Source organism: Anoplopoma fimbria, chromosome 17 (assembly GCF_027596085.1).
Source record: "Anoplopoma fimbria isolate UVic2021 breed Golden Eagle Sablefish chromosome 17, Afim_UVic_2022, whole genome shotgun sequence".
Classification (NCBI taxonomy): Eukaryota; Metazoa; Chordata; class Actinopteri; order Perciformes; family Anoplopomatidae; genus Anoplopoma; species Anoplopoma fimbria.
Window position 1 is genome coordinate 11,950,066 of NC_072465.1, and position 24,262 is coordinate 11,974,327.

The following is a 24,262-nucleotide window of genomic DNA, read 5'->3' on the forward strand; positions in this document are numbered from 1 at the left end:
GGGAAACAGGGCTTTTCTCAGGCTGTGCTCAGCAGGGGGGGGAGAACTGCAGACCCGGACTGGGGATATTGTCGAGCGGTGGAAAGAACACTTTGAGGAACTCCTGAACCCGACCAACACGTCCTCTGTGGAAGAGGCAGAGTCTGAAGACTCAGGGGAAGTCTCGTCCATATGCCTGGCGGAGGTCGTTGAGGTAGTTAAAAAGCTCTTCAGCGGCAAAGCGCCAGGAGTGGATGAGATTCGACCGGAGATGCTAAAGGCTCTGGACATTGTTGGGCTGTCTTGGTTGACACGTCTCTTCACTGTCGCGTGGAAGTCGGGTACAGTGCCTGTGGAGTGGCAGACCGGGGTGGTGGTTCCCATTTTCAAAAGGGGGACCGGAGAGTGTGCTCCAATTATAGGGGTATCACACTGCTCAGCCTCCCCGGGAAAGTTTACTCCAGGGTGCTGGAAAGGAGGCTCCGTCCGATTGTCGAACCTCAGATTCAGGAGGAGCAATGAGGATTCCGTCCTGGACGTGGAACAGCGGACCAACTCTTTACCCTTGCAGGTCTGTTGGAGGGTGCATGGGAGTTTGCTCATCCAGTCTACATGTGTTTTGTGGACTTGGAGAAGGCCTTCGACCGTGTCCCTCGGGGAGTCCTGTGGGGGGTACTGCGGGAATATGGGGTACCTGGTTCGTTACTACGAGCCATTCGGTCCTTGTATGACCAAAGTGAGAGCTGTGTCCGGCACAAAGTCGAGCTTGTTCCCAGTGCGTGTTGGCCTCCGCCAGGGCTGCCCATTGTCACCAATCCTGTTTGTGATTTTCATGGACAGGATTTCAAGGCGCAGCCGGGGGAGGAGAGTTTCCGGTTTGGGGACCTCAGAATCGCATCCCTGCTTTTTGCAGATGATGTGGTTCTGTTGACTTCTTCAGAACGTGACCTTCAGCATGCACTGGGGCGGTTCACAGCCGAGTGTGAAGCGGTCGGGATGAGAGTCAGTACCTCCAAGTCTGAGGCCATGGTTCTCTTCCGGAAAACGGTGGATTGCACCCTCTGGGTTGGGAGTGAATCACTGCCCCAAGCGAGGGAGTTCAAGTATCTCGGGATCTTATTCACGAGTGAGGGTAAAATTGAGCGGGAGATGGACAGGCGGTTCGGTGCAGCGTCAGCAGTGATGCGGGCGTTGTACCGGACCGTTTTGGTGAAGAAGGAGCTGAGCCGAAAGGCAAAGCTCTCGATTTACCAGTCCATCTACGTTCCAACCCTCACCTATGGTCATGAGCTTTGGGTAGTGACCGAAAGAATGAGATCGCGAATACAAGCGGCCGAAATGAGCTTCCTTCGTAGGGTGGCTGGGCTCAGCCTTAGAGATAGGGTGAGGAGCTCAGACATCCGGAGGGAGCTCGGAGTAGAGCCGCTGCTCCTTCGCGTCTGAAATCTCTTTAACGAAAGGGGCCAGCTGAGGTGGCTCGGGCATCTGATCAGGATGCCTCCTGGACGCCTCCCTTTAGAGGTTTTCCAGGCACGTCCAACTGGTAAGAGGCCCCGGGGTAGACCCAGAACACGCTGGAGAGATTATATATCTCGTCTGGCCTGGGAACGCCTCGGGGTTCCCCAGGAGGAGCTGGAAAGTGTTGCTGGGGAGAAGGACGTCTGGAGGACCCTCCTTAGCTTGCTGCCCCCGCGACCCGGCCCCGGATAAGCGGAAGGAGATGGATGGATGGATGGATGGATGGATTTTAAATCAGTCTGATTGGGTGGGCTACGACTTCCAAACAGATGTTTTCAAGATTAAAATATCTTCACTTTTGAGAAGTCAGAAGGATTCGTGAGGCTGTGACCAACCTGCTTCTACGATGCATTTTGTGAAGGGGAAACTAGTGACTTAATTTCGGACACAAAACAAAAAAGTTGTGACTTAAATTTGTATTCAGACAGTGATGATAATAAGGAGTGAGTGTTCAGCCTGGGTTCAGATAAAACTGTTCAAACTATCTGCCTGTTTTAAGTTTTGTTCTTCTGAAGCTCTCGATAAACCAACCTGACATTTATCTGACAGCTGAGCTGTAGCTTTAAAGGGTCAGTTCATCCTAATAAACGACACATTTATTTACTCACCTTAGTGTCCCTACCATCTAGATTCCTTTGATGACGTTGAGATGAGATTGGTGCCTCCACCCCAACATTATAATTTAATGAGCAGACTGGAATATTGTTGGTGCTGTTCACATCAATCAGTTACTTTAATTTAATAGAAACTCTGGATAATCTAGTGACTTCACTATCTACTTTATAGCATCACAGAGGACTGAGAGGTAGACCTCATCCTGGATGGGTCACCAGTCCATCACAGAGGACTGAGAGGTAGACCTCATCCCGGACGGGTCAACTCTGCTGTCACCTCCTGCTGCGAGGCAACAGTGTTAACCCCTGCAGCACCACGATGACACAGGTAGTCCTATCAAAGGGTTTTCCTTGTGCTTTGGGGAACTGTACCCTTTAAGTCAAGTTCAGGTTGCTGGACTGCTTTTTTCATTTCAGTGGTTCTCTTCATCCACACTGGACTAAAAGCTCATTCCATCAACATGTTTAGGTGTGAAGATTCTTCTCAAACCAGCTGTTTGACTCTGCTTCCCTCTAGTGGCTCCAAAGAAAAGAGCAGTTTAATGAATTAAGAAGAGAAGTTGTGTTACTGTATATAATGATGAAGAGGGCCTTAATGGAGCAGTTGAAGTCAGTTACATTGGTAGCATGCGGAATGTTCTTTCAAATCCCTCTGATTGCTTTTTTTTGGTAGAAAATTAAACTGTTAGGGTTAAAATTGTAGTAAGATGCACCCCTGTCTTATTGATACTACCACTAGGATTTTCCAGGATAATTTCTAAATTCTAATATGGGGCTTTAAAGACCTTAACTCCCCCTGACCATGTTGAAAAATGACACTGTACATGAATTAGTTCTAGCCCTCCTCAACTGCCTCTGGAAAAGAGGTGTACACCTTCAGTATGTCCAAATGCCTGGGTTCTATTTTCTGGTGTATCAATAACACAATAACACTCACTGCCTTTCTAGTGTTATGGATAACTTCTAAAGTTTTCACTTTAGCAAAATAATTCAGCCTTACTGTATTACTGTATTTTTAATCGTACAAAAGGTTGGTTCTTAAAACAAATACAATCAAAGATACAGAACATTTTAAAAGATACAGATAAGTTAAAAATCAAATATTTTTCAAAAAGCATATTTACAAAATGTATTTACTTATATGATTAGTGCCGATACTACGCAGCTGGTAACCCTTGTGTTGGTCATCCCTATACACCATCAGTCTATAGGTCATCAGCAAGAAAATATAATGCAAGCAGGCTCTGAACCTGCAATCTGAAACTGAACATGCACACCAGTGATTATTAAAAAGAAGCCAAACATGTGTACAGAAAATAAAGGGGCCTGAAAAGAGAGTAAGAAGAATCAAAAATGACAAAGAACTTGCCTTTACCAGCCGAGAACAAAGACTAAAGAATAAAAGCAGCAGTTTCTTTGGAGTCATATGTTGAATGCATAGAATCTGAGCAGCAGACTAGCTGGTCTTTCCATCTGTCAGAACTTCTATCTGTTGTGATAAAAGTAGGCAGCATTACATTGCTACCTGCCCACAACAGAAGAAAGAAGCCACCTCAAATTTTTGTATATTTTACATTATACAGTAATTTGCTTAATGCAGGTAATCACATGATCCAAACTTTATTACTAGGGACTCACTTTATAAGAAAAATAACAAACCATCAGGCCTTATCTTTATTCTTAAGAAATTTTGAGCGTCAATGAACGTTCCTGACAATCTTTACTTCCATGTCCACATCACCTTATATTATCTAGAAAAGATAACCCAGTCATTTCGCATACGTAAACGTCACAACTTTGTTTTATGCATCTCATTCATTTCATTTCCTCTCATCAGCTAAGCAAACAGAATGAACGTTAGCTTTTCATATTAGATTCAATGCTATAAGTAGACTACAATTATCTGAACCATATGAACATTCAGGTTCCCTCATGTGGCTCAAAGGTGACTGCAGATAGAAATGTTAAATAAAAGACTGTGAAAGAAATTCTGCTTATTGATTTGGAGACCCAAATAAAATCTTCTGCGACCCGCCTGTGGGTCTAGATCCAGTGTTTGGGAACAACTTCTCTAAAACACAGTTTACATGTAGATACACTGGTTTATACAGGCCTGAAAAACAATTGGAAACAATAATGTATTGAAAGGCATTCTGGGAAATAAAAAATACTTCCAACTAAAGTAGACAAGGCAGGTTGGTACTAAAATACTTAATGATGAAAATCATAAAATAATGCAGTGGACATCAGACTGTATGTGATGGAGAACATCAGTGAATGTTTCCTTTAATGTCCAGAAGCCAAAGCTGACTTAAAACAAAACATCCTCTCTTTACCTGTTCCTGTATCATTTCATCTAAACACATCCCACCTATTCCTTTTCAGCAATCCATATCCAGTTTATTTAATACTGCTAATTCAAAATCATACCTGACATCCAGTTTATTTTCTTACATCATTCACTCTTTTTTGCAGGGCACATTAACAAAAATAAATGCAGTTTAAAAGGTGTTACAATTTAAATTATGAGCAATAATATAGCAACAAACAACTCTTGTATATGTAATATGAGCTTCTCTGTGCTTTGAGTACGAGAGCCGGTCTAGCACTGCATGTATGTTGGTTAGGACAGGGGATGTTTGTCCAAATGATCAACATCATTGATTACAAAAATACGTTGATTTGCATAATGTGCGTTGGCGCACTGTCAGTATGGATGTGCTCGGTCAAAGCATGCGTTCCCCAAAGAAAACGTTGCAGCTTGAAAAACCTCACCAACCATCCTGGCTTTTCCAAGCAGTACAGCTGCAATGCACGAACACTTGAAGCGAAAGCATCCCGGAGCGCTTTGTCAAGACAACACAGTGTCTTGTTTACTTGTTGGCCCCAATAAAGCATGATATAACAGGGTTATCACCACGCAGAACGTGTTTCTGTTAGTTGTGGTCACTTAGGATAGTTTTTCTAAATGTTTATTTATTGCCCCCGTGATAAAAAGCAATTTCTGAACCGTTGTTATGGTAACGGTACACCATGCGCCTTCTTACCTTCTTATTCGAATGCTTTATATTTTCTCTTTACTTTAACCGCAATGTATGAGTGATAAAATGGCTTTAACCAACTATACAGACTGTTGTTAGATTCTGTAAATCATTTCAATTATTTCCCTTATCCAAAACCAATGAAAACAATAGATTTGCCAGAGACATCAGTACAAATACAGAATTTCCAGATCAAGGTAAGGGTTGCTAACATACTCTGATTAAATTCATCCATCTGTCACAGCAATCTTTTAAATTTGACAATCAGACTTTTTTTGATCAGGCTTCTGACAAATTGGGACTTATTACATTTATTTGACGTTCACATTTGATTTAAGACAATTTAATAAAATATTGAAATATTAATCACACATTTTTTATATTTATTTGGGGTAAATTGTTTTATTAATCAGAAATGCAAAATAAATTATAGTTAGAATAATGGATAATTAGTTGTTTGATGAACCGACTAATTGAAAAAATTATCTTTAGGTGCAGCCCTAATGTTATTGCATGTGAGTCAGTGTGTGCGAGCTACTGGCTCTGCAGCTGTTGTTTGCACCGTTTGTGCTGTTAGCACTGTGAGCTGCAAGTGGCCGGCTCAGCCGTTTCAATGTTGAGAACCGTGTGGAGGTAATCCCTCAATCATAGATATGCTTTGAATATTGAATTAGCACCTTTACGACCAGTCTGTCTTCTAAGGTTTATTTGCACAAACAAATTACTCATTAGTGAAAAATCCATATTGTACCAAACCACAAAGGACACAAAAAAATGTTGAACACTGTGACTTTGTTTTGAGTAGAGTTTGTTAAAATCATAAGCATCATCACATTAACAATTTGTAATTAGCATGAATATCAATGAATTATGTCTTAATGAATCGTGTTAAAGTTAATAACTCAATTATTCAATATCATATGATCAAACTAATATAAATGCGTTTCATCCAATTTAGGAAAGGAGAGAGGACAAGTAAAGCTTTGGTTTAAAAGCTATAGAGGTCTAGTGTCTGTGTTCATATACAGCAGCAGTCTGTGGTTTTCTGATTCAGAAAAACATTAGCATTGTTGCTGCTCTGACTTACAGAGGCTAACTGGCTACATTTGGTAGCCAAAGTCAATTTTACACAATTTATTAATATGAATATTCATAGTTTGCTTTGTGTGCGGATTGCATCAGAAAGTATGGAATAGAAACAACAGGTATGGCTTCATTTTTGTCCAAGCTGTTGCAGCGCAGTGCACTACTGGTCAGTGTTTGATGTCTTCGTTAGAATACTGTACATTTTTAGGTATTGTGTTTCTTACACTAACCAAACGTCAAAGGGCAGAACGTGGGGCTGCAGAAATATATGGTTCTGCTGAAACGGCAACAATGTCTCCTACAAAATGAACTGCTTTCTCAATTAGGTTCCAAGGGAAATGTACGTTCTTATGGTCTTAAAAATTAAGGTTGTAAACTGAAGCAAAGCAAAACGAGAAAAAACCCCAACTTGGTTCTGTTTAGTAAAAACTTCATGGTTTGGCTTAAAATAACTATTCATAAAAAAACAAACCTGGAGGAGATACGTTTTTCTCCAAACATAATTGACATGCAGTTTTGTTGGATGTGAACGTAGTTTTAAGGCTTAACAATGACCTTAAATTAAATACAAACACTAGCAAGTGTAACCCATTCCCCAAGATTACTATAATCAATAAAACTGTTTATGTTAGTGTTGTGTGAGAAACAGTTTTTCCCCTACCCTTCCAATGTTCAGTTTAGATTTATAGATGGGGGCCTTCCCTCATTCCAGTGCACCCAGTTAAAATCTGAAGTATTATTTTTATTGTGCGAGGATTTGTGGTCGCTCTAATGAATCCCGTTGATGTGATTGTGCAGCAGCTCCTGTTCATGGTTGTGCAGGGTGGGGTTCACCTCCTCGTCCCTCAGCCGAGCGTTCTTCCTGATCTCCTCCAGGGAGTAGTCCTGCACCAGGCTGCCATTCTCAAAAACAGTCATCAGCAGGTCCTGGAGAACGCAGAGCACACCGTTTAATGGCAAATGTGCCTCATAATACCAGATACAGTAGTTTGTCAAGTGCACTTGAGAAGTGTTTAATGGCAGCTGTGAATAGTTTCTGTGGCTCTGGAGGAGCTTTGTTGATCTGATAACATTAATCAAGACATCACTTGAGTGTCTTTGCTTAGGACCACACATTTTAAAACAGAATGCTTTCATTACAAGCGGAGGACATGGGCCTGTACCAGGCAGGGAGGGTCAAATGAACAACGCGACTAAAAGTCAGTATATCTTGGCCCATGCTGCACTGATTCTGAAGATTCTTTTTAAATATCCGTTTCTTGTGAGTTCCCTATCTTTAGGAAAGAATCACACAACTGAAAATCTTTGGAAAAAACAAGATGAGGGTGGGGCCCCCTGGTATACCACACCATCACAACGTCCCCGGATTGATTACCAATTCATTTTTATACAAAACGCAACAAACAAGTACACAAAAAAAGAGCCCGGGCTAGGTTGAGTTAGCTTTATAAACTACTTGAAATACTTTTTCTTGTAATCACAAGTATAAAACACTCTCTTATAGTCCGACTGAATAAGAGACTTGGAGACGTTTATGCAAAAAACAAAACCATCTGTAGTCATTGCTTCCTGGCTGCTAGAGTTAATTTAGATGTGAAGTGGCATAAAATGTTGAAAGGATTTATTTGATGAGAAACAATAGGAAAGAGGGTGTTTTCTGAGTGGAAAATGTAAGTCCTCCGTGATTTTATCCAGCAGCAGAAAAACAAACAAAAGCAAGGACCAAGTCCATACCGAACCGTAAATTTGGGTCCTGAAAATGGGACTCCCGAGTGTGCATTATACAATATTCCAGTTAGCTAACATGATTACACAAGGACATTCCCTCATCTTGCAGTCTGCAATTTCAGGCAGGCTGGGCATGATGGACACTTTTATATAAAAGAATAAGGATCAAAGTGTATGTGTGTATGTATAAATAAAACAGTGATAATCCAGATCTAATGGTAGTGAGCATTCAAAAGGAAGTGCTGAGACTAACCTCCTCAGGCTTCCCGGCCCCTCTCTCTATCGTCTCTAAGAGGCCATCAGAGTTTCTCCTTAGAGATAATCGACCCCTCTTTGACCCTTTGGACGGGTCGGTCACCGGCTGCTTGTACACGTCCATCTGGAAGAGAAAGAAAAAAAGAAAATAAGTGAAATCATCTGCTTCAAATGCTCATGAGCACATTGAAAAAAATAAGTCTCTTTGAGGATTATTGTATCTGTGACACACAATGAAGAAACTGTGTTTTTTTTATTCATTTTCTTCAAAATTCATTTTTAAGCAACATGTCTATTACAGATAAAACAATTCATACCATGACAAAGACATGGTTTTCATGCAGTGAAAGGTGTAATAGGAGTGTGTTTTTAAACCTAACAGTGCTGTATTACAGAGCCACACACAGTCAAGTACAGTGAGATGCATGTACAGATGCTTTATAGTTGACAAATAGTTTGTCACAAATTAGTTTTTTTTGTAGTTTTGGCATCATTCCTGTAAGCTTCTGTAATGAAATGAATGGCAATCACATATAGACAGTATTACAGTTTCCCCTTCCATACAAGTGGTTCAGTAATGCATTAGCTTACTAACAATAATTTGTGTCAAATCATTGATTTCTTTAGTGAGTAGCTGTGTAATAAGCAGGACGAAGTACAGCGAGCCGGTCATTATTGCGAGATGAACTCCTTCAGGATGATTCAAGACATTTCAGTCCTGCTCACCCGTTTATTGTCCCTCACGGGTGTTTGCACAATTAGTATGGTAGGTCAAAGTTGAACCAGGACGTAGCTCTGCAAAGTCTACTTCCTGAAGTCTTACTTAAGACCACGTTTCAAATCTACAAAAAGTCTGTAAAAGTGCACATTTAGCTGAATGATGACGACGACTACTGTTATTCAAGATAATTGCATCCAACAGTAACAATCAATTTAAGAATGCATTCAAAGAACCACATTGCATGACAGTTAAACGATAGGTTCAAATTCTTTACAAGTCTGTGTTAAAACAATACTCACATACCCATATGAACAGTGATGAAACCCTGATTAGAGGCCAAGTAACAGCCTTAATTTTGGGGTTTTTGTTCATCATGTCATATTCATATTAATATCAACAATAATCTATTGATGTTCATCTGTTAAAGTCAGTAAATTAAGTTTAAGCAAGGTAATGTTGCAGCATCCGTATCGAGGCAGAACTTCCACTTACCCCCTTGCCGTCACTCTCCACGTAGCTGCACTTGAAGGCACAGTTGAGAGTATCTCTGTTGAGTTTCTGCAGCAAAGCGCTGCCGCAGCCAAAGAGGACATTCTCAGCACTCCAGCCTTCATCAGTCAGCTTATGAAGGATCTACAGAAAACAAAGAAAGGAAGGCTTCAAAATTCATGAGTTTGTTTACTAAACTTATAATTACAAACATTTTGAGGCAAGGCAGGGGAAAAGGAACTGTCAAGACAACTGCAAAAATCTGTTTATAAGGATAACATTGTCGTCATAGAACATACAAACCATGATGTAAATAATTGTTTTGACCATGACAGACACATCTGCTGTTATTTGAACACAGCGAGGAATTCCCAACCATTTTAACAATTTAATGTTTAAAACTTTTCTATAACATACATTTTGCATAATATTTTGTTTGGGGATTTTTATAGTTTTCAACAATCTCGAAAACAAAATATATTCAAAACTTTTCTAAAACATTCTGTTAAATCCAAACCTGGATTTCCAGGCCTGGAACATATATTTTTTGAATTTCAAGACTGAAAGTGGCTATCAACAGAGCATAAATCCTTAAAGGGAAAAATAACCTGGGTCGTATTGTCGTAGTTCGGATCATCCGGCTGAGATCTAGGGATACAGTGACTCTCGCAGTCACAGTTTCACATTAATTAAGCAGACCAATTGAAACAAATTCTCAATGCCAATTACTAGGAAATGAAAACAGACTTGTTATTTAACACTAAAGCTGTGGCTGACAGTGTCGTAGCACAGCTATTCTTAGCAAGCAAACATGGGAGTAAAATTTCAGCATCACCAACAGGATTGGTAGCCTAAAGTACAAAAACTGACCCCAGGTTGCAGAGACGTAAAGCCATTAAGTGAAGAATTTCAGTGTGATTGTAGATTTTTATGAAAATCACAGTGAACATGGCTGCAGTCTATGTGTCGCCTGCTGTGTTGTCTACGACAGAGTATTCTCAATATTACCACTGCGACTCTTACACACAATAAGGATTGAACTTCTTCTTTCTGGTTGAGTAAGGAAGCTTCTAATAGCTAAAGTAATGATCAAACCAGAGAACAGGTGGGACAACAAAGAATAATACATACTAAATAAGATGTATTAAGAAGAGCCAGGGTTAACCAAGACCAGTACAACAACCAGACGTGTTCTCACCTCATCCACTGAGCTGAGGTCAATGCCGTCTCCTTGAATGATTCGCAGGTAAGCAGGCAAAACCTTGTATCCCATTGAGTTCAGAGAACAGCCAAAACACTCCTCCAAAATCTTGATGACCTACAAAGTGGCATTTCAACAATTTTATTTAGAAGTTCGATTCATACATGTATGAATCAGCCATGTTAAGGTGGAGCAGAATGGAGCAACGTCGCTGAATCCTTCACTAGTAATGAATAACCTACAGTGATGACTAGTTGATAAATTAAGACTAGATAACCTGCCAAATATACACCAGGCAGTATTCACAGTCACTAAATATTACATTAATAAGAAAACAAGTTTCTTAAATTACATTTTTTGTTTCATACTTAGAAAAGCATGTGCATGATACAAGATATGTCTGTTATTTCAAAAAGTAAATATAAAGAATGTCAACATGCAACCTTGTTATTAAATTATTCATTCCAGTATAGATGTCCTAAGTCCCAGTTCCTACTCGGTTAGAGAAGTGGACAAATCAGTCTCTTGTCTTTCTGCAAAGTCTCTTATCAGATGACTCATTCAGGCTAATTAGGTGATTATGCTGTGATGTTTCATCATTAGTTTTTTTATCAACTACAGGTGTGTTCACTTTAACCTGAGGCAGAACATCTGTGCTTCAAATTTTCAATTCATTTCAAATAAAGTTATTTTGTACAGCCCAATATCACAAATCACAATTTTGCCCCTTAGGGCTTTACAATTTGTACACATTGCGAGATCCTCTGTCCCAGGACCCTCACATCGGCACAGGAAAAACCCTTTAACAGGGAGAAAAAAGGAAGAACCTCATTGAGAGCAACAGAGGAGGGATCCCTCTCCAGGATGGGCAGGAGTGCAATACATGTCATGTGTAGAGAATGGACAACATGTGGTTGGACCATTGCATCAATTACGTCCACATTCAATATAAATAAGTTCATCTTTTTTACTAGTGTGCATAATTTGGTTCCTAGTTTTCTGTTTCTATCAGGCTACACATAACACAACTAGCTAAATACACACTGTTAGCTAGAACACTCACCTGAGGACAGAAAGCTGGAGTCGTAGTAGTTTTGAAGCATGATACACGGTCTGTGTATGATATCACGCTTACTAGCATAACCACAACAGACATTGCTTCTCCATCAGTTCAGTGTCAGCACGGGTTTCTGATGTACTGACTTCAGACCAGCGCTCTCAATCACATCATGCTGCACTGCGTCTGTTAACATTAGCTGCTAGCGCTATTTGAAAGCCATTACATCAACATTTACGCCATCTGTGGCTTCAGCCGCGCTGCTCTGAAGTAAGTCATGGGTAGACTACATTAGGTTAACAGGGCACCAGCAGACCTGGGACCTGGGACCAAGTATCATGAGTGCACTAGGGAGCGCCAGGGGAGCGACATGTGGTTAGGTGTCTCGCTCAAGGACACCTCGGCATGTTGACTGTAGAGGCCAGGGTTCGAACCACCAACCTTGTGGTTGCGGGACGAGCGCTCTACCTCGTGAGTGAGGCCCCAGCTATGTTTATAATAAATAAATATAAATAAAATGGTTACATTTGACTTATATTTGGCTAAAAGCAATGACTTTTCTCAAAAAAAGTAAGAATAATAAAGAATAATCATTAGTTGAAAAATATAGAAGGTGTAAAAGCAAAGTTGAAAATATTTTAGATATCCATTTTGTTGATGCCCAACACCGACTCACCCAGCCCTGTTATTTACCTCAATCAGAGTCTCTGCGGGGTCTCCAGAGTCCGGCCGGATGACCAGACACGAGTCCTGGCTGCGCTCCATGACCCGCTCCTTCAGCTTGTCTCCCCAGATGTTCTTACAGGCGTTAAAGATGTCGTAGCTGTCGCTGACCACAGACACTGGCCCAGAGGAGAACTGCTCAAGGACTCGCTCAAACGCCTCCTTCTCTCTGCTCCTCCCCCAGGAGATGATGGTACTGGATGACGGGAAGGAAGGAATGGACTCATTCTCGTCATATAGAGCCAATAATACTTGTTCTATTGTTTAAAAAAAAGGGACACCTGATGATGACTCACAGTACAAACTAAAAATCATTTTCCAATTGTTTATGATGTTGCCACAGACTACATTTATGATGTTTACATTCCAAGCCATGATTTAAAAATGTGTGTCTGATACCTGTGCTCTGCTGCTGGGATGGAGAAGCCAGCCATCGGGCAGCTATAGTACCGCTGAGCCATCAGAAGCCCAGCTACTGTGTCCGTGCTGCAGAAATTAACCAGGTGAGCTGCTCCACCCAATGCTGCAGACTGGGGAGCAGAGATGGAAACTAGGAATCACTCTGCTGTTTGAATGCTTTCTTTGAATTCAGTTCAAAACCAAGCATACCTCTAAAAACACACGCTGTGGGTTTTGTAGTTGTTCAGTTGGTGAGCTTTAAAGCTTGTAGTAACATATTGTTACTACCTATTGTGTTCCATCAGGTGCTTTTTTATTTTCAATTTTGAGCAACACATTTTCTCATCAATTCTTACAAATGACTGAAACGTTTAAGTCCCTCAGATAGCCATCAGGTGTAGGCTGGGCTTTTAAAGGTTCTCTCAGTTACGAGTGAGAGAAGCGCCAATGCAAAACTAACTAACTAACTAACTAACTAACTAACTAACTAACTAACTAACTAACTAACTAACTAACTAACTAACTATCTATCTAAAAAGACATTAGGTTAACACAGCACTGACACTAGACTGCCTTCATGTTATCATAAACACCCTGCTGCTGCCTGGTTTTAAAAAGTGTTTACATCAACCTGTCAATTGTAAGTGGGTCGTATGTTTATATATTTATGTCAGAATCCTCTCACAATGAAACCCTTCACCAACTCAGCAGCTCAGTTGTACAAAAGATGAATGACTGAATTGACAATCCAGCTTTATGTAACACTTTCCCTCTGACTTCCATTGAGGTCTCTAAATCTAACCTTTGTGCCTTTAATCAGTCATGTGACCAGTAATATGGCATACCATAATGTGATAACATCAGCATGACACAGTTGTATACACATAGCCGAAATCACAAGATGATCATTTGTCGCATAGGACATGGACATTTCAATGTTCTGTGAAAATGCAGAAAAAGAAATTCCATTTAGTTCAAACACATTAGTAGCTTCCATTTGCAAGAGACACTCCATCTAACCTCAATGCTGGTATCTCACCAACTACAAAAAAAGTCAGAAAAGTCTTGCTGACCTCCTGTGAGGAAACTCCTCTGTAGCCAAAGTCATGCAGTTTCTGGTCCAGACCTTCTAGGCTCCCAGAGGTGGCCTTCAGGTGCTTTGCCAGGATCTTCTTAAACTCCCTAGATATGGTGGCTACGGTGATGGGATACCACATCTGGACCAGCATGGTCTGGTCAGCAGGTGGGGTTGGATTAAAAAAAAGGGTTGTTGTGGGGGCAAAGAGAAGAGGTTTAGAGTAATCAGTTGGTGAGGAAAAGAAAATATGGCAGAAGAGGAGCGATAGGACAGTTGTTGAAGGGACAGAGATTAGATTATTTATGCCTTTATAAAATTACCCCAATAGCAGTACTGTGCAAAACTGGCATCCTTGGTAAATATTAAAGTAAACATCAGACCCTCTGCCAGGTCCTGATCAGACATAATGTTTTAGCAGACTGCGTTGTCCTTTTGGTAACGTTTTCAATGAGAGAGAAGCGATTTTCACTGCTGAGCGCCTCACGCTTTCCTGCTCTATGTGCCTCACATTTCAACAGGAGCACCTTGAGTGACCCGAGTTGAATGAAATCCAACACAGTTTTTCCACCCTTTGTGGCGACTTATGCTAGATATGTGGAGCTGTATGACTTTAATAAATGTAGTTCCTGTGATCTGAACAGCAAACAGCCTGGAGGCAAATAAGTGCTATACTTTTAGTAAAGATGTTTTCATTAATTTAAACTTTACTATTAACTATAGGGTAGCATACAGTTTATGGTTTGTATTTATGTTAGAACTCATTTAGTAGTTGCGAAGCAACAATAAACAAAAGAAAAAGACGCAGCAAACTACAAAAAACGCTCGGCCTGATCAGGTCCTAACAGCGATGCTAGTTGCAGACAGTGCTTCCTTATTTTGGAAGGGTCATTACATCATCACAACACCATTCTAACATCGTAAGTACAGGTATGAAGGTCCAGATTTAAAGAGACCGCCAGACAACTATAAGAAACATTATCAAGAAAACGTTAGCCCTGCTGAATATTATTCAATTTCACTTACACGGTTATTGTAAACAAAAATGCACCATTACATTCAAATACATGTAGCACACTTTGGGCTGTTGACTGATGTGAGATCAGTGATGCAATGACCTTTCATTTTTTGAATATGTGAACGGGTTTAAGTTCAAGCTAAAACAAGTGTTATTTGCTCTTTAAGAGATGGGAATACATTTTTCTGTAGCCTTCAATGTACAGAAAGCTACAGCCTATGATAGTGTTATTGTTAATTTGTGCACATCACAAATGGGCAAGGCTATTAAAAAAAATGATTGGCTGTTTCTGTTAGAGTGTGACATTTTTTGGGTGAGATTCCCATCTCTGCAGATCTATAGGGGCATTACTGAGATCTCCAGTGCTATTTAACAGAGCTGTGGAACGGCGTCACATGACTTGGGCTCGACACACAAATTTGATGACTTATGACTCGACAATATCCATACTCTGTAACTTCTTTTAAAAACTTGTTTTAACAAATAAATACAAATTTTAAATTAAATTGTAAATGTCATATATTATAACCCTGCTGTCAAGATGTTGTTACGTGAAGAGCCCATTATGACTTGTTTAGGACTTGAAACTAAAAGTTTGGGACCTGGCACATGACTCGGGACTTGCCCATCTTAACTTGGGACTTGGGTGCAGAGACTCACTAGTGACTTGCAAAACAATGACTTGGTCCCATCTCTGCCACATCAACCCTTTCATAATTTAAAAACATTAAACACTAAAAATACATTTCTGGATTTACCTCAATGTAGTTGGTGAGCCAGAAAAAGTCTGGATCTGTATTTTCCACAGTGAAGAGCACATTGCCTCTGGGTATAATCCTCCCCTCGGGGACGGCTTTGATGCGGATAGGAAGACGGCCATCATGTTTCTGACACGGCAACAAGCATATTGAACAACAGGTTAGATATTTGATGATGTCTAGACGGACTTACGGTTGAACATCCCTTCGTTTACCTCGAGGATCTTCCTCCAGCTTTCCTCATCGAACACAGCCTGTTTGAAGTGCATCTGGTAGAAGAGCTTGGCTTCCTGAATCTTCTCCTCTGTGACCACTTGGCCTGCAGACAACAAACCAGGGTAACCAGGTTAAGACACGCCGTTCCCTATTATTCTCTCTTAACAGCAAAGTGACTATAAACTTTTGTCATATGGTTCTGTCCATTCATTCTCTTGGATCAGAGGGAAGGACGTGACTGTACCAATGAGGTATTTCTTCAGCAGATACTGAAGACCGAAGAACACCACTTCATTGAACTGGGAGCCTTTCTTGCGTCTGCATTCAAAGTAGGAGTAGATGTTGCTGACATTTGGAGGATACTGTTTGTAGTGTGTGATCTGAAAGACAAGAAACAAACATGTGTCACGTCATTCTAATAGTCGCCCTTCGTAGGGATAGTGTGTATTCATCACTTTCTAGTCTTCTCACGCCACACAGTGACATATCACGGCAGTAAGCACACTGAAGCTGAGAATCTGCTCAACATGATGCTTGCATGTACACAAAAGATGTTTTCTGGATCAATGTGGTAAGAAATGATGACGGCTTAAGGCACAAGTCTCCCCTCGTGCTCTTACAGCACTAATTGAATAATCACCAGCAACAACTAGTCAGTCAGTGAAAGGAATAGCTTAAAGAGGCACTCACTCTACATTCTTATGCCTCATCAGGCCTCCTATTTAAGTTCTCTACTCCTTTCCTCCTTGTCTAACTTCAAGGGAACAAACTCAAAATTACTTAAGTCAGCAAACATGAAAAACCCCAGAACAACTGGTGTCTTATGCTAAGATTAGCCTCTAAGTATGATTAGCCTAATCGAGTGAAAACAACAAGTATGAAGAGGAGGAGGGTAGAAAATGAGTACTCTATTTACAGGCCTATAAATTAGTCAACACGTCACATACTGTTATTCTCAGAACATGTCAGGTGACTCATAAAAGCTATTATTCGGCATGTCAGTGGTATTACACGTTTTCTTGGACAGCTTTTTTATAAAAAATAAATAAAAAGTTCTGCCCAGTGTGAGGTAGTTTGCCTGTATGCTTACAGCGGTCCATGGATAAGGGGTCACCTTATATTGTTACACATTGTACACGACACATTACACAGTGAAATGTAGCTCGGCATTTAAACCATCTAAGTATTAGGAGAAGTGGGAAGCTATTGTGCAGGGGCAGCAGTTTGGGAGTCCAGTGCCTTGCTCAGAGGCACCTCGGCAGTGCCCAGGAGTTTGTGGACAGCTGTTTTAAAGACTTGGGTTCGGCGTCGCCGTTATGGATTACAGCTGTTGCCATCACGGCTTTTTGCAGTCAGTTAAGTTTACCATATATGGACTTTGGAGGAGTGTTATAGCGATGAAGTATACTCATGGTAGAGACCTGTCAATCACTGTGTAGCCCCGCCCCAAAGCATACCCTGCTTTATGGTCCATTTGGATCATAATGGAGCATCATTTACTAAATGAACATCATGCTGTATTGAAGAAGACTTAAACTAGCGATTGAGACCATAAACTCATGTTTACAATGTTTACTGAAGGAATAAATCAAGAGAGAAGTAGAGTCATTTTCTCATAGACTTCTATACAACCAGAGGAGTCGCCCCCTGATTGACAGTAGAGAGAATGCAGGTTTAAGAAACTTCCGCATTGGCTTCACTTTTCAGAACAGGAGGTTGCTGCCTGATTTACACCAACAGATGTGATAACATTAAAAAGGAACAGTGTATACGTTTGGGGTGATATATTGGCAGAAATGGAAGTATGTTTTCTTTAGTGTATAATCACCTGAAAAAAAGAATCGTTGTGTTCTCATAAGCTTAGAATGAGCTGTTCAAATTTACAGAAGCCCAGAAAGGACAAACTTAAACAGTGAAGAGCCCCTTGCCTCTGGGTATAATCCTCCAATATATTTTGATGAAACATGCACAACTTATTGCTATGGTTTGGTTACCTTTAAAACCCCAAAAACATTTAATGGAGGTGTGACTGAAATATTGAGCAAATTTAGATAAATCTTTATAGACAAGTTAATAAAGAGCTTTTATTGGTTACTCATGGAACAACCTGGTGTTTTAGTTAGCAATACATTTTATAGACAAGTTAATATGTGTTCAAAATGTTTTGAAATAGTTCCAAAGTCATTCAAGTTTGTTTTTTTAAATCACTTTTGACCAAGTATTGCTGTATTTAGTATGAGCTAGTGTTGAATTCCAGTTGCTATGCGTTTAATTTAATGGTATGTAATGTAATGTTAATACATTTGATTTTATGCATTTAAATAGTTTTAAATTAGTTGTTTTCAAATGTCTTGAGCTGGTGTTTCTTTATGAATATATCAAAATAAGACTTAATTATGCTCAATCACAATCCATTACAGTCTGTCATTCTAATCAATCCATTGCACTGTAGCCTATTCTAGTTGCTATGCACTAAACATGATTACTATGATACTATGAAATATTTACTACTTTAACTTCAATAGAAACTTTTGACTTGCATAATTTTTTTGTATTTGAAGTAAAAAGGCAATTATTCAGCCATACTCCTGTCATTATTAATGTTGCCAGGTGGCACAACCAGATAAAAGACGAATTTAGAACAATAAATAATTGGTTTAAGTGACCAAACAGTTGATAACTATAATGTTAATAGCTATTGTATTGCATGTATTCATTTGTATATTTCTATCATTATTTCTATAATTTTAAATGTAAAATTGGATGCTTAAGATACCAAAAACCTGGCCAATAGAATGCAATGATCTTAAATTATTAAGAATACAAAAACACATCGTTTATACGACGTTTATATGCAACAGTGAAACAAGACACAACCGTTCTTGCTTCAGGGAAGACATTAGCTACAGCTAGACAACGTTTTTGTCCCAGCATTTCTCCTTTTAATAGATAGTGATAGCTTGGAGAAACACGGCAAAGCAAGTGGTGCCAGGGGATGACATGCAGCACAGGGCCCGGGTTCGACTCCAGGCCGGGTTGCTGCTCTTAGGACTCAGCCTTAATATATGGTACTCTACCAGGTGAGCTCCTGAGACCCCCCCCACTTAACTGCTCCTGTTGCCAACAGCTGTCTGCTTGTGGGGCATCCACCTTCACTCTCTCTCGAACCCACACTCACTACGCTGGTACTACGTACTGAGCTATTTCTGAAAGGACAAACGGCCTTCTTACACCACATACCCATAAAACATTTTCATGTGTATTTTCTAATGAGAAAAGATGGATGGAAACCACAGCTCCAGCAGAACTTTTCTTAGAGCGTTCAAACACACTGCCGCACCTGTAAAGGAGACTCTCTGCTACAAATGAAGTGACCTGTTACCAGCTTGCTTCGTAAGCAAGACACGCGGTCTTGTTTGAGCGCAAACAGAAGAACCCGCCCAACAGCGGTAAGATCTAGAGAAGTCATGGCGCTATAAATTACCTTAATTGTGGAATCCATTAATTAAACAGGCTCTGATTGGTCAACTAGAGCTAGCCCGCTCTGTTGTGATTGGTCAACGTTTCACATTTTTAAAAACTCTTCCTCCGGAGCTTCAGCTCCGTCTCTCTCTTTTGTTGTTTGAGGGCCAAACTAGCCGGAAGGAGTTTTATGTCACTTCTGTAACATTATGACCTCATAAAGTTACAGAAGTGAAGGAGAGAATTCAATGGAGCCGTTTCACACCGCTCAGGAGCAGTGTTTCTAAGGGGGAGGGTAACTCCTTTTAGGCGTGGACTTCAGGTTTTACACTCTACGGACCTTTTACATGTACAAAAATATATAACACACTAAAGAAGAGGGAAAAAGTGGAAAAGCACAATAGGGCCACTTTAGGAAGCCGCTCTGTTTTCAGACTGAATGTCATTGAGATTGACAACGTAACTTTAGTGACTAAAAGGTAATCATCAATGCAAAAAAAGTTTAAGTAGTTACATTGGAGGCAAATTAGAGGGAGCCTATGTCAAAAACAAATCGTTTACTTCTTTAAAAAGGGCTGCCCTGTAAACTGTTAAACCCAGTGGACTTTGACATGAACAATATGCCAAATCAGATTCTATTCTGGACTCATTTTCAGGGATTGTTGGCACTAATGAAGACTGGTTGGTCATCATCCAGACCTTTGCCATTTGGCGGCAGTGCAAACCTTTGAATGACCTCTAACAGTGACATCTGGCATTTAACTCCACTGAGCGAAGCATACCTTACAGTATATACCAACACCAGCATGCCCAAGCAGTGGACTGACTCATGAGGGATTCAGGTTACGAAATGACTGAAATGAAACTGAAAGCTAAACAGCCAATGAAAGGTTGGACTCTACACTACAATTTAGAAAAAAATTGCACATTATATATAAAAATACCAGAAATGCACCACAATGCCTTACACATCATCATTCATGCTCACTAACACAGTTTCTAGTACTAGGACACTATTCCTTCCCACACAAAGGATAAACTGCAATTCAGAGCCAAAAAAAAGGAGACATGAATAGGAGGGCGAAAGCGGACATGCCTGTGGATCTGGATATACTACCTCTGGTGTCTGTGTACAAGGACATCTACACATATTTGTATTGGTATTGTAAATGTGTGGTACAGTCTCTGCTGTCATGCATTTGTGGACATGGGCACCCGAAAAAAGTATGTGTGCAGTATACACAAAATCAACATCTTGGAGATGTTGATTTTGCTCATACCATGCTGTAACGTTGAATTCTAAAATTGCTTTTAAACCAGGGTTCTGGTAGGTGTTGGCTTACACCGTAGCTCCTAACGTTAACTCCACTGAGCTGAGCATAAGTTACAGTGCATCACCACACGGCCTGCTCAAGCCCAGCAGTTGCGATTTGACTGAAGTGAAACTGAGTTAAAACAGACAATGTAAGGTTGGGCTCTTTTACACACGTCACGCAAACACACGCCAAGGAGGGGGGCACTGAAAGTTGGTACCAAATACTTTTTAAGTCTTGTTCATGGATTTTTTGAGCAGATATGACTGAAACTAAACTAGTCTCTTTTTTTTTTTTTTTTTTTTTTTTTTTTTTTACATAACGCTGAGCAGATGAAGCTCGGGAAATGTGGTTCAACATAATGTTGAGAAAATGCGCTCGTAGCCTACGCAGCAACGTGCGGAGAATGGATTAGTTAGGTATGGTGATAACGAAACCTAAGCCACACACATTGGCATCCATTAAAAGTCATATCTCCTCATATTCAGTTTCATGGATTACACTTTGCTTAAATGCCCACGGCTTAGACTTTGACGTAACCTTTAACGTAACCCTGCTCCTGGTCTTCACAAACCGCAGGGTGCACTAACAACAAGAGCGTCACGTTACACACAATGCTGAGTATATAGCTCGAGCTAACTATTGCGGCTCTCTTACTTTCAGTTCTGATACTCGGCCCAGCGCTTAACACAACGTTGGAGCACACAAAACATTCAATGGACCAACATGCAGCGGCTCGTGATGCTTTGTAGCGAGACACGGGACGAGAGGCGTTACGTTAACGAACGCTTTCCCCCAAAAATATATACTGCTTTTATTCAACTTCGTCGGGGGAAAGACTTCGGGATGAATCAAAAAGGGGCACAGGAATGGAGAACGGGTCCACTCACCTTGTATGAATCCGTCGCCAGCAAGAAATTAAATTCCTGCGCTGCCATTGTTGTTGTGGATGAATGAATTAACGTAAATGTCACTTCAGTCTCCTCGTTGCAACTTAACAGGAGCGCGAGCCACAGGCAGACCGAGCGGCAGAGAAAGGGAACCTCTACGTCGAGTTATCGCGTCCGTAACCCCGGTGTTTCTACAGGGAGCTCGGATTCAGACGTTACAACACTGCTGAAACAGTCAAAGCTGTGCTCTTTTTTGTTGGTTGGGGGTTATTGTAAAGGGGCGGGTTTCAGTACGCATGGCCAAGAGCACGTCCTCCCACTCACCGCCTTTCTGATCTCGTACGTAATGCTGCGTTCAAGGACAGGAGTTTTTTTTTGGAATACGTTAAAGGAGCATTCCGACATTTTGGACACTGCGCATGATCTAGCGATCTCTCTCATTTCTGCATTCACCTCATACAGATTTTAATGTTAACTTGGGCGGCTTACTGCTTACTAATATCATTCTATTCGCAAATAATAAAAACCCAGAGGACTTTTTTTCTGTGGTGGTCTGACCAGAATATATATATATATATATATATATATATATATATATCTATACCAGATATATATATATATATAATATATATAAAAGAAATAATTTATGTCAAACATTCCTTTTCAGAAAAAAAGATGAAAAAGATTTGAATTACTATCAACACTGCAGCCCTGTTATAATGGCGCATAGTGTAATTATTTGAATGTAAAATTGCTCATACTGTTATAATCAGCACTAAATGTAAGAAAACCATGAATACAATGCAAAAACATCAGTTTTGTTCAACATGTAATAAGTTATTCTATTATTACATGAATAATGCAATTCATTCAGCACATAGTGTAATAAGTTAATAACAGAGTACTGTCCTTGTCTAATTAAAGGAACCCATCTAGTTAAAAATGGCACACGTCCTTAATGTAAAGCAACTGGACTTTGTCTCTTTGTTCTAGGGGACCTTCACCAATTTTTTCCAAACTGATGAAGCCCCTTGGATGTGTGACAAAACTCAGGACTACATGATATCCATATGAACCTTTACAGAAATCACGCTGAATTTCATATACTGGTTGATTCCTAGCATGTGAAGTAATTGTTCCAGAAATAATTGTTCCAGCTACTTTAATTGTTATCTGATCCAAGCGGCAAACCATTTTAGATGAATATCTGCAAAACTGTAAAAAAAAAGGTCTGTCATTTCAGAAAAGTAAATAGTCATTTGCAATGTTTTGTGTCGGTCTTGCATAGATTTAATGCCATTTTTTCACTTTCCTTGAAGTGGCCCTATTATGCTTTTCCACTTTTCCCCTCTTCTTTAGTGTGTTATATATATATTTTTGTACATGTTAATGGTCCGTAGAGTGTAAAACCTGAAGTCCACGCCTAAAAGGAGTTACCCTCCCCCTCAGAATCACTGCTCCTGAGCTGCCTGAAACGGCTCCATTGAATTCTCTCCTTCACTTCCGTAACTTTATGAGGTCACAATGTTACAGAAGTAACGTAAAACTCCTTCTGGCTAGTATGGCCCTCAAACGACAAAAGAGAGAGACGGAGCTGAAGCTCCGGAGGAAGAGTTTTTGGAAATGTGACCAATCACAACAGAGCAGGCTAGCTGACCAATCAGGGCAGACTTTGCTTTCTGGAGGGAGGAGCAAGAGCTGCAAGAACATTTCAGAGAGAGGGCGAGAAGAGGTGCTGCAGGACAGCCAGGAAGACAAAAACAAGGTGGATTATGAGCATTAACGCATGTAAACATGTAACTGTAACTTGAGATAAAAATATGCACCCGGAAAATAGCATAATAGGGCCTGTTTAAGATGCAGTGAAGATGGTAATGTCATTTTAAAACCAACTTGGTTTTTTGAAACCAGAAGTGACTTGATAGGGTGGAGCTAATACAACTGACAATTCACTTTCATAAGGTAACACACTGTGAAAGGGTTGAAGTTGTAAGACGGAAACACAGACAACTCCTAGACCAGACAACACTGTTGAAGTAAACTGTCAATCACAAGGTAGCCCCGCCCTGAAGCTGCTTCTTGACACAAGGTAACTCTCAAGAAAAGGAGCAATTCCATCACATTGTGTCTTATATATTTCTTCTGGCTGCATTGAGTGTCCACTATGTGCTGTTGGCATCATATGACACATGCCAAATACTGTCGTTGTGCACTTAATGGATGGAGTTTTACTGTTGCTTATAAAGGACTTAAAAGTAAGGTCCAATCTTGAGGACTCCTGTGTTTTACCGGCATCAAAGAATCAGCACCCATAAAGGCTGCCTCACGTCGCCTGAATCTGCACCAAAAAGTTGCACTTTAACACACCACAAAGACTACAACCAATGGCCAACTAACACGTATGTTCTGCACCTGCGTGTGAGAAAACTTTCCAGATTCCAGGAACCTGTAAAGAGGAATATCTAAGGCTGCGGATACACAAGCCGTTGTTATGATACATACATGGAACAAAACAGCCTTTGCCAACCATTTTAACACCACTCTCGTTCAAAAGTTTGTTTTATTCCAGAGGACCCTTTTATTGTGAAAATACTTGAGTATTTAATGATTAGATGAGATAAAGAGGAAACATGAGAAGTTCAAGTTTATTGTCATACATTGAAAAGCCCTTAAAAGCCTTCTGTGTGCCCACTTGACTTTACCTGTTTGCTTACTTTCC

At 40.4% G+C, this 24,262-nt stretch overlaps 1 protein-coding gene across 1 annotated transcript; it reads right to left on the minus strand.

Annotated features, from left to right (window-relative positions):
• Positions 1 to 3,924: 3,924 nt before the first annotated feature.
• On the minus strand, positions 3,925 to 21,803 carry nampt2 (nicotinamide phosphoribosyltransferase 2). Its single transcript, XM_054616760.1, has 11 exons — positions 21,544 to 21,803; positions 16,123 to 16,258; positions 15,878 to 15,981; positions 15,663 to 15,791; positions 13,885 to 14,043; positions 12,812 to 12,942; positions 12,383 to 12,608; positions 10,630 to 10,749; positions 9,435 to 9,575; positions 8,220 to 8,345; positions 3,925 to 7,165 (listed from the first exon to the last, which is right to left on the minus strand). The coding sequence occupies exons 1-11, from the start codon at positions 21,589 to 21,591 to the stop codon at positions 7,007 to 7,009; spliced, it is 1,479 nt and encodes a 492-aa protein (XP_054472735.1). The 5' UTR covers positions 21,592 to 21,803; the 3' UTR covers positions 3,925 to 7,006.
• Positions 21,804 to 24,262: the final 2,459 nt, after the last annotated feature.